The sequence below is a fragment of the Etheostoma spectabile genome, unplaced genomic scaffold, assembly GCF_008692095.1.
Source record: "Etheostoma spectabile isolate EspeVRDwgs_2016 unplaced genomic scaffold, UIUC_Espe_1.0 scaffold00016696, whole genome shotgun sequence".
NCBI lineage: Eukaryota > Metazoa > Chordata > Actinopteri > Perciformes > Percidae > Etheostoma > Etheostoma spectabile.
Genome location: NW_022604114.1, coordinates 6,702 through 20,661, shown reverse-complemented (window position 1 = coordinate 20,661; position 13,960 = coordinate 6,702). Strand labels below are relative to the sequence as shown.

At 43.3% G+C, this 13,960-nt stretch overlaps 1 protein-coding gene across 1 annotated transcript; it reads left to right on the top strand.

Moving 5' to 3' along the window:
- The first annotated feature begins 319 nt into the window (after nucleotides 1–319).
- On the top strand, nucleotides 320–12,107 carry LOC116679523 (spastin). Its single transcript, XM_032509184.1, has 14 exons — nucleotides 320–409; nucleotides 2,163–2,416; nucleotides 2,528–2,661; nucleotides 2,798–2,891; nucleotides 3,063–3,137; nucleotides 4,056–4,127; nucleotides 4,477–4,552; nucleotides 4,819–4,910; nucleotides 5,276–5,355; nucleotides 5,673–5,715; nucleotides 7,626–7,705; nucleotides 7,921–7,991; nucleotides 8,238–8,278; nucleotides 11,365–12,107. The coding sequence occupies exons 1-14, from the start codon at nucleotides 364–366 to the stop codon at nucleotides 11,488–11,490; spliced, it is 1,284 nt and encodes a 427-aa protein (XP_032365075.1). The 5' UTR covers nucleotides 320–363; the 3' UTR covers nucleotides 11,491–12,107.
- The last annotated feature ends 1,853 nt before the right edge of the window (nucleotides 12,108–13,960 follow it).

Sequence of the window (13,960 nt, the reverse complement as noted above, 5' to 3'; positions counted from 1 at the left end):
TACACACACCACACATATACACACACCATACCACACACACACACACACACACACACACACACACACACACATATATACACACACACACACACACACATTACACACTCACACATACACATACACACACACTCACTCACACACACACGCAGACACGGTGAGAACAACACACACACTCCAGAGTACAACGTTCCCCCTGCAGTACTCCAGAGTCCCCCCTAGGGGGACACGTACTCCCTGCAGTACTCTAAAGTATATGTATAATACATAACCTAATATTTACAATATTACATATAAACTAAACTTGGTGTTTCTGTCTCTCTTCCAGGAGACAGGTCTGAGCGAGACCGGCGTCTGCAGACCAAGATGACAACCAACCTGATCATGGCCAGAGACAGACTCAGGTCCTTAGGTAGGACAACAGGTTTTAATAATAATTTATGGTCTTTTCTTTGTTTATTTAACAAATGTTCTTATTGTTGTTATTATTTTTATTGGTATTTTGTTGATGTTGTTGTCTTTTTATCTATTTTTTATTTCTTTGTTTTTTTGCTAAAACTGCTGCTGGAACTTTCAATTTCCTGCGGGAGTCGTCCCAAAGGATCAATAAAGACAAGTCTGAGTCTCTAAGTCTAAGGTCTTTAGGTAGGACAACAGGTCTTTAGGTAGGACAACAGGTCTTTAGGTAGGACAACAGGTCTTTAGGTGGGGACAACAAGTCTTTAGGTAGGACAACAGGTCTTTAGGTAGGACAACAGGTCTTTAGGTAGGACAACAGGTCTTTAGGTAGGACAACAAGTCTTTAGGTAGGACAACAGGTCTTTAGGTAGGACAATAGGTCTTTAGGTGGGGACAACAAGTCTTTAGGTGGGGACAACAAGTCTTTAGGTAGGACAACAGGTCTTTAGGTAGGACAATAGGTCTTTAGGTGGGGACAACAGGTCTTTAGGAAGGACAACAAGTCTTTAGGTAGGACAACAGGTCTTTAGGTAGGACAATAGGTCTTTAGGTGGGGACAACAAGTCTTTAGGTAGGACAACAAGTCTTTAGGTAGGACAACAGGTCTTTAGGTAGGACAATAGGTCTTTAGGTGGGGACAACAAGTCTTTAGGTGGGGACAACAAGTCTTTAGGTAGGACAACAGGTCTTTAGGTAGGACAATAGGTCTTTAGGTAGGACAACAAGTCTTTAGGTAGGACAACAGGTCTTTAAGTAGGACAATAGGTCTTTAGGTAGGACAACAGGTCTTTAGGTGGGGACAACAGGTCTTTAGGTAGGACAACAGGTCTTTAGGTAGGACAACCGGTCTTTAGGTGGGGACAATAGGTCTTTAGGTAGGACAATAGGTCTTTAGGTGGGGACAACAAGTCTTTAGGTGGGGACAACAAGTCTTTAGGTGGGGACAAAAAGTCTTTAGGTAGGACAACAGGTCTTTAGGTAGGACAATAGGTCTTTAGGTGGGGACAACAGGTCTTTAGGTAGGACAATAGGTCTTTAGGTGGGGACAACAGGTCTTTAGGTAGGACAACAAGTCTTTAGGTAGGACAACAGGTCTTTAGGTAGGACAACAGGTCTTTAGGTGGGGACAACAAGTCTTTAGGTTGGGACAACAGGTCTTCAGTTAGGGGACAACAGGTCTTTAGGTGGGGACAACAAGTCTTTAGGTAGGACAACAGGTCTTTAGGTAGGACAACAGGTCTTTAGGTGGGGACAACAGGTCTTTAGGTGGGACAACAGGTCTTTAGGTGGGGACAACAGGTCTTTAGGTAGGACAACAAGTCTTTAGGTAGGACAACAGGTCTTCACTTAGGGGACAACAGGTCTTTAGGTGGGGACAACAAGTCTTTAGGTAGGACAACAGGTCTTTAGGTGGGACAACAGGTCTTTAGGTGGGGACAACAGGTCTTTAGGTAGGACAACAAGTCTTTAGGTAGGACAACAGGTCTTCAGTTAGGGGACAACAGGTCTTTAGGTGGGGACAACAAGTCTTTAGGTGGGGACAACAGGTCTTTAGGTAGGACACAACAAGAATATATTTTGAGAAAATCTCTCTTTGTCTTATTATATCGTTGTTGTTGTTGTTGTTATTTTTATTATTATTGTTATTGTTGTTATTATTGTTATTATTGTTATTATTGTTTTTATTGTTGTTGTTGTTGTTTCAGTGGAGCTTCTCTCCGTCTCCGGGGCTCAGACGGACGTCTCCAGCGGCGTCTCTAACCCCGTCCACCGTCCGTCTCTGCTGCGTTCAGGGACGTCTGGCCGGCCCGGCGCCGTCTCCAGGAAGAGAGACTCTGTCCCCGCACCAACCGGCCGCCCAAAGACGTCCTCCACATCCTCCTCGTCCTCGGGGGGTGTCCCTCGCTTCGCGCTGCTCGGCCCCCAGCGCCCCCCCGCCCACGCTAACAGCAACAGCCAGGTCAGTTCAAGGACTTGTTGTCCTACCAAAGACTTGTTGTCCCTATCTAAAGACTTGTTATCCTGCCTAAAGACTGCGTGTGGCGTGATGAGTCTCTTCTTCTTCCTCCAGGAGAGAACAAGTCGCCGCGGCGCTACGGTCCGGGCCCCGCCGCCGGCGCCGCTGGAAAAGAAAGACACGAAGAAGAACCTGAAGAACGTAGACGGGAAGCTCGCCGACCTCATCCTGAACGAGATCGTGGACAGGTGAGTTGTTTTCTGTGTTGTGTTGTTGACAGTTGGTCTGTGTGTGTCTCAGCGTTGTGTTAATGTGTGTGTGTGTGTGTGTGTGTGTGTGTGTGTGTGTGTGTGTGTGTGTGGTGTGTGTGTGTGTGTGTTTCAGCGGGTCCTCCGTCGGGTTTGCAGATGTTGCCGGGCAGGAGTTGGCAAAGCAGGCGCTGCAGGAGATCGTCATCCTGCCGGCGCTGAGACCTGAGGTCAGACACACACACACACACACACCACACACACACACACACACACACACACACACACACACACACCACACACACACACATCAGCCTTTACATACCAACACGCACACATCAGAACCCTAACCCTACACATACACACACAGCAGGAACACACACTCTTCTGTTCTTCTTCAGCTGTTCACAGGGCTGCGGACTCCAGCCAGAGGACTTCTTCTCTTCGGTCCTCCCGGCAACGGAAAGACCATGCTGGTGAGTCCGAGCTTCCACTTCAGGAATAGTTGTACTTCTGACCCATGAAGACAGAGAGACACCTGACACACCGAGCTGGAGTTTCAAGACTTCATGTATAGAGCAGTATATCTCCACCAGACTCCATGTAAATAATCACTACTTTTAGCGTGTATAGAGCAGCATATCTCCACCAGACTCCATGTAAATAATCACTACTTTTAGCTTGTATAGAGCAGCATATCTCCACCATACTCCATGTAAATAATCACTACTTTTAGCATGTATAGAGCAGCATATCTCCACCATACTCCATGTAAATAATCACTACTTTTAGCGTGTATAGAGCAGCATATCTCCACCAGACTCCATGTAAATAATCACTACTTTTAGCGTGTATAGAGCAGCATATCTCCACCAGACTCCATGTAAATAATCACTACTTTTAGCGTGTATAGAGCAGCATATCTCCACCAGACTCCATGTAAATAATCACTACTTTTAGTTTGTATAGAGCAACATATCTCCACCAGACTCCATGTAAATAATCACTACTTTTAGCTTGTATAGAGCAGCATATCTCCACCATACTCCATGTAAATAATCACTACTTTTAGCGTGTATAGAGCAGCATATCTCCACCATACTCCATGTAAATAATCACTACTTTTAGCATGTATAGAGCAGCATATCTCCATCAGACTCCATGTAAATAATCACTACTTTTAGCGTGTATAGAGCAGCATATCTCCACCAGACTCCATGTAAATAATCACTACTTTTAGCATGTATAGAGCAGCATATCTCCACCAGACTCCATGTAAATAATCACTACTTTTAGCGTGTATAGAGCAGCATATCTCCACCAGACTCCATGTAAATAATCACTACTTTTATCATGTATTTCTGTAACTTAAAATGCGTTTTGATCAACTACAGGCTAAAGCTGTGGCAGCCGAGTCCAACGCCACCTTCTTCAACATCAGCGCCGCCAGCTTAACCTCCAAATACGTAAGAACCGTCTCAGAGTTCAACACTCAGGGTGAAAGATAAGAGGATGATGTCTGTCTGTCTGATTATCTGTCTGTCTCTCTGACTGTCTGTCTCTCGGTCTCTTACTGTCTGTCTGTCTGTCTGTCTCTCTGTCTGTCTGTTTCTGTCTGTTTCTGTCTGTCTGACTGTCTCTGTCTGTCTGTCTGTCTGTCTGTCTGTCTGTCTGACTGTCTCTGTCTGTCTGTCTGTCTGTCTGTCTGTCTGTCTGTTTCTGTCTCTGTCTGTCTGTCTGTCTGTCTCTGTCTGTCTGACTGTCTCTCTCTCTCTCTCTCTCTCTCTCTCTGTCTGTCTGTCTGTCTGTGTGCAGGTGGGTGAAGGAGAGAAGTTGGTCCGAGCTCTGTTCTCCGTGGCCAGGGAGCTGCAACCCTCCATCATCTTCATCGGTAACTCTTCTTCTTTATATACAGATGTGTGAGAGATGTGATGCTCTGTGTCCAGATGTGTGAGAGTTGTGATGCTCTGGGTCCAGATGTTAGAGTTGTGGTGCTCTGTGTCCAGATGTGTGAGAGATGTGATGCTCTGTGTCCAGATGTGTGAGAGTTGTGATGCTCTGGGTCCAGATGTTAGAGTTGTGGTGCTCTGTGTCCAGATGTGTGAGAGTTGTGATGCTCTGGGTCCAGATGTGTGAGTTGTGATGCTCTGTGTCCAGATGAGGTGGACAGTCTGCTGTGTGAGCGGACGGAGGGCGAGCACGACGCCAGCCGCCGCCTCAAGACCCAGTTCCTCCTGGAGTTCGACGGGGTAAGTTCTCCACTTAACGGCGTAGTTGACTGTAATCAAGACTGGTTTAAGTTAGACCTGCAGGTCCAGACCTTCCTCCACAGCACTGCAGAGGAAGGTCCGGCTGGTCCACACGGCAGTCCTGGATGGGACAATAAACTGTCGGGGGGGACCAATCCCAGCGGTCTCGGGCGGCTGAAGAGTCTCAGGAAGGAACTTGTTCTGCATAATAATATATAAAGAAAAATACATATATATAAAACATATAAACAGGATTATAATGTGGAACAGGATTACAATGTGAACTGGAATATAATCTGGAAAAGGATTATAACGTGGAACGGGATTATGATGTAGTACCTTGGTTACAGTAAACTGTGTTTCAGGTCCAGTCGGGGGGCGATGAGCGGGTTCTGGTTATGGGGGCCACCAACCGGCCGCAGGAGCTGGACCAAGCCGCTCTCAGGTCAGATTCAGGGTCAAGACTCAGTCCTCTTAGCGCCAGAGCAGGGGGAATGAGAGGGGGAAACACCAGAGCAGGGGGAATGAATGGGAGAAACACCAGAGCAGGGGGAATGAGAGGGGAAATGCCAGAGCAGGGGGAATGAGAGGGGAAATGCCAGAGCAGGGGGAATGAGAGAGGAGAACACCAGAGCAGGGGGAATGAGAGGGGGGAACACCAGAGCAGGGGGAATGAGAGGGGGAGTCGCCAGAGCAGGGGGAATGAGAGGGGGGACAGGGTGGAACGTCGTGGTGAAGGCTGATGTGTGTCTGTCTCTGCAGGCGTTTCCCTAAGCGTGTGTACGTGGCTCTGCCCGGCGAGGAGGTGAGTTCCATAGACCACTTATTAATATTAACGTCTATAGACCGACCCATAGACCACTTATTAATATTAACGTCTATAGACCGACCCATAGACCACTTATTAATATTAACGTCTATAGACCGACCCATAGACCACTTATTAATATTAACGTCTATAGACCGACCCATAGACCGTATATTAATGTTAACGTCTATAGACCGACCCATAGACCGTATATGAATGTTAACGCCTATGGTCCGACCCATAGACCGTATATTAATGTTAACGCCTATAGACCGACCCATAGACCGTATATTAATATTAACGCCTATAGACCGACCCATAGACCGTATATTAATGTTAACGTCTATAGACCGACCCATACACCGTATATTAATGTTAACGTCTATAGACCGACCCATAGACCGTATATTAATGTTAACGTCTATAGACCGACCCATAGACCGTATATTAATGTTAACGCCTATATACCGGCCCATAGACCGTATATTAATATTAACACCTATGGACCGACCCATAGACCGTATATTAATGTTAACGTCTATAGACCGACCCATAGACCGTATATTAATATTAACACCTATGGACCGACCCATAGACCGTATATTAATATTAACACCTATAGACCGACCCATAGACCGTATATTAATATTAACGCCTATAGACCGACCCATAGACCGTAGGCAAGGCAAGGCAAGGCAAGGCAAGGCCGTATATTAATATTAACACCTATAGACCGACCCATAGACCGTATATTAATATTAACACCTATAGACCGACCCATAGACCGTATATTAATATTAACACCTATGGACCGGCCCATAGACCGTATATTAATATTAACACCTATGGACTGGCCCATAGACCGTATATTAATATTAACACCTATAGACCGACCTATAGACCGTATTATTAATATTAACACCTATGGACCGACCCATAGACCGTATATTAATATTAACACCTATGGACCGACCCATAGACCGTATATTAATATTAACACCTATGGACCGGCACATAGACCGTATATTAATATTAACACCTATGGACCGACCCATAGACCGTATATCAATGTTAACGCCTATAGACCGACCCATAGACCGTATATTAATATTAACGCCTATAGACCGACCCATAGACCGTATATTAATGTTAACGCCTATAGACCGACCCATAGACCGTATATTAATATTAACACCTATGGACCGGCCCATAGACCGTATATTAATATTAACGCCTATAGACCGACCCATAGACCGTATATTAATATTAACACCTATGGACCGACCCATAGACCGTATATTAATATTAACACCTATGGACCGACCCATAGACCGTATATTAATATTAACACCTATGGACCGGCCCATAGACCGTATATTAATGTTAACGCCTATAGACCGACCCATAGACCGTATATTAATGTTAACGCCTATAGACCGACCCATAGACCGTATATTAATATTAACACCTATGGACCGACCCATAGACCGTATATCAATGTTAACGCCTATAGACCGACCCATAGACCGTATATTAATGTTAACACCTATAGGCCGACCCATAGACCGTATATTAATGTTAACACCTATAGGCCGACCCATAGACCGTATATTAATGTTAACGTCTATAGACCGACCCATAGACCGTATATTAATATTAACGCCTATAGACCGACCCATTGACCGTATATTAATGTTAACGCCTATAGACCGACCCATAGACCGTATATTAATGTTAACGCCTATAGACCGACCCATAGACCGTATATTAATGTTAACGCCTATAGACCGACCCATAGACCGTATATTAATGTTAACGCCTATAGACCGACCCATAGACCGTATATTCATGTTAACGCCTATAGACCGACCCATAGACCGTATATTAATGTTATGGTTCTCCTGTAGACCCGGGTCCGTCTGCTGAGGAACCTTCTGGAGAAACACAGCAACCCGCTGACTCAGCGAGAGCTCAGCCAGCTCGCCAGGTCTGCCCCCCCCCCCCCAAAATTTCTTGTAGTTATTTCAAAGTTTTTATAGTTTTTCAAAATTTTCCACACTGTCCAAAAGTTGTTGTTGTTTTTGTTGTTTTCAACACTTTATCCACATTTTTTGTAATTTTTATCAAAAGTTTTTGTCGTTTTTTCAAAGTTTTTGTCTTTTTTTCCGATGTTGACCCTTAACTCTGTTCTGATTGGTTCAGACTGACAGAGGGATACTCCGGCAGCGACCTCACCTCATTGGCTAAAGACGCCTCCCTGGGACCAATCAGAGGTGAGATACGATGGCATCTGACATCAGACGTCAGTAGATTGTGTTTTATTTAAATTTGTAAAGTAATTTATTATTCTGTCAGTTTCTAAAAAACAAAAATGTCCAAACTACAACAGTTGTAGTATTTGTGTGTATTTTGTGTAATTCTAACTAAGGAAAGAACTTAAATCTATCAATTTGGTTTAATGTGTGTGTGTGTGTGTGTGTGTGTGTGTGTGTGTGTGTGTGTGTGTGTGTGTGTTGCAGAGTTGCATCCGGACCAAGTGAGGAACATGGAGGCCAGTGAGGTGAGTTCACTCCCCTCCAGGTAATGTTGGGAACTGGTCCAGGATTAAAGGAGAAACAAGCTGTAATGTTACCCTACAGGACAGATGTTCATCATCAGGTAGAAACAAGCTGTAATGTTACCCTACAGGACAGATGTTCATCATCAGGGAGAAACAAGCTGTAATGTTACCCTACAGGACAGATGTTCAGCATCAGGGAGAAACAAGCTGTAATGTTACCCTACAGGACAGATGTTCATCATCAGGTAGAAACAAGCTGTAATGTTACCCTACAGGACAGATGTTCAGCATCAGGGAGAAACAAGCTGTAATGTTACCCTACAGGACAGATGTTCATCATCAGGGAGAAACAAGCTGTAATGTTACCCTACAGGACAGATGTTCATCATCAGGGAGAAACAAGCTGTAATGTTACCCTACAGGACAGATGTTCATCAGGTAGAAACAAGCTGTAATGTTACCCTACAGGACAGATGTTCATCATCAGGGAGAAACAAGCTGTGATGTTACCCTACAGGAAAGATGTTCATCATCAGGTAGAAACAAGCTGTAATGTTACCCTACAGGACAGATGTTCAGCATCAGGTAGAAACAAGCTGTAATGTTACCCTACAGGACAGATGTTCATCAACAGGAGAAACAAGCTGTAATGTTACCCTACAGGACAGATGTTCATCATCAGGGAGAAACAAGCTGTAATGTTACCCTACAGGACAGATGTTCAGCATCAGGGAGAAACAAGCTGTAATGTTACCCTACAGGACAGATGTTCATCATCAGGGGGAAACAAGCTGTAATGTTACCCTACAGGACAGATGTTCATCAACAGGAGAAACAAGCTGTAATGTTACCCTACAGGACAGATGTTCATCAACAGGAGAAACAAGCTGTAATGTTACCCTACAGGACAGATGTTCATCATCAGGTAGAAACAAGCTGTAATGTTACCCTACAGGACAGATGTTCATCATCAGGAGAAACAAGCTGTAATGTTACCCTACAGGACAGATGTTCATCATCAGGTAGAAACAAGCTGTAATGTTACCCTACAGGACAGATGTTCATCATCAGGTAGAAACAAGCTGTAATGTTACCCTACAGGACAGATGTTCATCATCCGGGAGAAACAAGCTGTAATGTTACCCTACAGGACAGATGTTCATCATCAGGTAGAAACAAGCTGTAATGTTACCCTACAGGACAGATGTTCATCATCAGGTAGAAACAAGCTGTAATGTTACCCTACAGGACAGATGTTCATCATCAGGGAGAAACAAGCTGTAATGTTACCCTACAGGACAGATGTTCATCATCAGGTAGAAACAAGCTGTAATGTTACCCTACAGGACAGATGTTCATCAGGTAGAAATAAGCTGTAATGTTACCCTACAGGACAGATGTTCATCATCAGGTAGAAACAAGCTGTAGTGTTACCCTACAGGACAGATGTTCATCATCAGGTAGAAACAAGCTGTAGTGTTACCCTACAGGACAGATGTTCATCATCAGGGAGAAACAAGCTGTAATGTTACCCTACAGGACAGATGTTCAGCATCAGGGAGAAACAAGCTGTAATGTTACCCTACAGGACAGATGTTCATCATCAGGAGAAACAAGCTGTAATGTTACCCTACAGGACAGATGTTCATCATCAGGGAGAAACAAGCTGTAATGTTACCCTACAGGACAGATGTTCATCATCAGGGAGAAACAAGCTGTAATGTTACCCTACAGGACAGATGTTCATCAGGGAGAAACAAGCTGTAATGTTACCCTACAGGACAGATGTTCATCATCAGGGAGAAACAAGCTGTAATGTAACCCTACAGGACAGATGTTCATCATCAGGAGAAACAAGCTGTAATGTTACCCTACAGGACAGATGTTCATCATCAGGTAGAAACAAGCTGTAATGTTACCCTACAGGACAGATGTTCATCATCAGGAGAAACAAGCTGTAATATTACCCTACAGGACAGATGTTCATCAGGTAGAAACAAGCTGTAATGTTACCCTACAGGACAGATGTTCATCATCAGGTAGAAACAAGCTGTAATGTTACCCTACAGGACAGATGTTCATCATCAGGTAGAAACAAGCTGTAATGTTACCCTACAGGACAGATGTTCATCATCAGGTAGAAACAAGCTGTAATGTTACCCTACAGGACAGATGTTCATCATCAGGGAGAAACAAGCTGTAATGTTACCCTACAGGACAGATGTTCATCAACAGGAGAAACAAGCTGTAATGTTACCCTACAGGACAGATGTTCATCATCAGGGAGAAACAAGTTGTAATGTTACCCTACAGGACAGATGTTCATCATCAGGGAGAAACAAGCTGTAATGTTACCCTACAGGACAGATGTTCATCATCAGGGAGAAACAAGCTGTAATGTTACCCTACAGGACAGATGTTCATCAGGAGAAACAAGCTGTGATGTTACCCTACAGGACAGATGTTCATCATCAGGTAGAAACAAGCTGTAATGTTACCCTACAGGACAGATGTTCAGCATCAGGTAGAAACAAGCTGTAATGTTACCCTACAAGACAGATGTTCAGCATCAGGGAGAAACAAGCTGTAATGTTACCCTACAGGACAGATGTTCATCATCAGGTAGAAACAAGCTGTAATGTTACCCTACAGGACAGATGTTCATCAGGTAGAAACAAGCTGTAATGTTACCCTACAGGACAGATGTTCATCATCAGGTAGAAACAAGCTGTAATGTTACCCTACAGGACAGATGTTCATCATCAGGAGAAACAAGCTGTAATGTTACCCTACAGGACAGATGTTCATCATCAGGAGAAACAAGCTGTAATATTACCCTACAGGACAGATGTTCATCAGGTAGAAACAAGCTGTAATGTTACCCTACAGGACAGATGTTCATCATCAGGTAGAAACAAGCTGTAATGTTACCCTACAGGACAGATGTTCATCATCAGGGAGAAACAAGCTGTAATGTTACCCTACAGGACAGATGTTCATCATCAGGTAGAAACAAGCTGTAATGTTACTCTACAGGACAGATTGTTTCTAACTGTCCACTAACTGTTTCTCTGTCTCTTCTGAAGGTGCGAAACATCTGTTTTAAAGACTTTGTTGAGTCTCTGATGAAGATCAAGAGGAGCGTCGGCGCTGAGACGCTGGATCTGTACACTCGCTGGAACCGGGACTACGGGGACACCACGGCTTCATGATGTCCCAGAGACTACAGAGACGCCACGGCTGCATGATGTCCCAGAGACTACGGGGACACCACGGCTGCATGATGTCCCAGAGACTACGGGGACACCACGGCTGCATGATGTCCCAGAGACTATGGGGACACCACGGCTGGATGACGTCCCAGAGACTACGGGGACACCACGGCTGGATGATGTCCCAGAGACTACGGGGACACCACGGCTGCATGATGTCCCAGAGACTACGGGGACACCACGGCTGCATGATGTCCCAGAGACTATGGGGACACCACGGCTGGATGACGTCCCAGAGACTACGGGGACACCACGGCTGGATGATGTCCCAGAGACTATGGGGACACCACGGCTGGATGACGTCCCAGAGACTACGGGGACACCACGGCTGGATGATGTCCCAGGGACTACGGGGACACCACGGCTGGATGATGTCCCAGACACTACGGGGACACCACGGCTGGATGATGTCCCAGAGACTACGGGGACACCACGGCTGGATGACGTCCCAGAGACTACGGGGACACCACAGCTGGATGATGTCCCAGAGAGTTTCTGATCAAAAACTCTGTTCATGAACTTTTGCACAATTGTTTCTATAAAAAATAAAGAATCGTCCTCAGATATCTGTCGTTTGGTCTGATGTCCAAAGACGTCCAAACTGTCCAAATAGTGTTTTTGTCATATTTTTGCATTTTGTTTAAGTCGTGTTTTCGTAGTGTTTTTGTCATATTTTGGTCGTGTTTTTGTTGTTTTTGTCGTATTTTTGTCATGTTTTTTGTCGTATTTGTTGTGTTTATGTAGTATTTTTGTAGTGTTTTTGTTGGTTTTGTAAGGCAAGGCAGCTTTATCTGTAGAGCACATTTCAGCAACAGGGCGATTCAAAGTGCTTTACACAAAATCATTAAAACAGATAAAACACAAGTACAAACAGTTAAAAATCATAAGCATTAAAAATCAATAAGACACATGAATAGACAGTTAAAAACAAATAGAAACATTAGGACACATAAAACACAAGAATAAAAGTTACAGTGCAGCATAAGAAATTTAAAGAAATGAGCATTAATTTAAAGAAAGGCAGCATCAAAAAGAAAGGTCTTCAGCCTTGATTTAAAGAACTGAGAGTAGCAGCGGATCTGCAGGTTTCTGGGAGTTTATTCCAGATATGAGGAGCAGAGAAACTGAAAGCTGCTTCACCCTGTTTAGTTCTGACTCTGGGGACAGAAAGTAGACCTGTCCCAGATGACCTGAGAGGTCTGGGGGGGTCATAGTGTAGTAGTAGACCTGTCCCAGATGACCTGAGAGGTCTGGGGGGTCATAGTGTAGTAGCAGACCTGTCCCAGAGGTCTGGGGGGGTCATAGTGTAGTAGTAGACCTGTCCCAGATGACCTGAGAGGTCTGGGGGGTCATAGTGTAGTAGCAGACCTGTCCCAGATGACCTGAGAGGTCTGGGGGGTCATAGTGTAGTAGTAGACCTGTCCCAGATGACCTGAGAGGTCTGGGGGGGTCATAGTGTAGTAGCAGACCTGTCCCAGATGACCTGAGAGGTCTGGGGGGGTCATAGTGTAGTAGTAGACCTGTCCCAGATGACCTGAGAGGTCTGGGGGGTCATAGTGTAGTAGCAGATCAGAAATGTATTTTGGTCTCAAACCGTTTAGTGATTTATAAACTACTTGTAGTATTTTTGTCGTGTTTTTGTCCTTTTTCCAACCGAGTAAGCGAAAATAATTTGGAGGTTTGTTGTTGTAATACTCAACTCCACCACAAGAGGCTGAAGCGCTCCTAGCATAGACAGAATATTAGTGTAGTGGCAATCTGTCTACTACTGTCTTAATACATAGACTGTATATTAATAATAATATAGACAGAATATTAGTATTAATACATAGACTGTATATTAATAATAATATAGACAGAATATTAGTATTAATACAAAGACTGTATATTAATAATATATATAGACAGAATATTAGTATTAATACATAGACTGTATATTAATAAAATATAGACAGAATATTAGTATTAATACATAGACTGTATATTAATAATAATATAGACAGAATATTAGTATTAATACAAAGACTGTATATTAATAATAATAGACAGAATATTAGTATTAATACATAGACTGTATAGTAATAATAATATATACAGAATATTAGTATTAATACATAGACTGTATATTAATAATAATATAGAGAGAATATTAGTATTAATACATAGACTGTATATTAATAATAATATATAGACAGAATATTAGTATTAATACAAAGACTGTATATTAATAATAATATATAGACAGAATATTAGTATTAATACATAGACTGTATATTAATAATAATATATAGACAGAATATTAGTATTAATACTAGACTGTATATTAATAATAATATAGACAGAATATTAGTATTAATACAAGACTGTATATTAATAATATATAGACAGAATATTAGTATTAATACATAGA

Coding starts and splice junctions, on each gene's coding strand:
- LOC116679523 (XM_032509184.1), top strand. CDS start 364: ATGACAACCAACCTGATCATGGCCAGAGACAGACTCAGGTCCTTAG. Junction 5,356..5,672: donor CTGGACCAAGCCGCTCTCAG/GTCAGATTCAGG, acceptor CTGTCTCTGCAG/GCGTTTCCCTAAGCGTGTGT. Junction 7,992..8,237: donor CTCCCTGGGACCAATCAGAG/GTGAGATACGAT, acceptor TGTGTGTTGCAG/AGTTGCATCCGGACCAAGTG.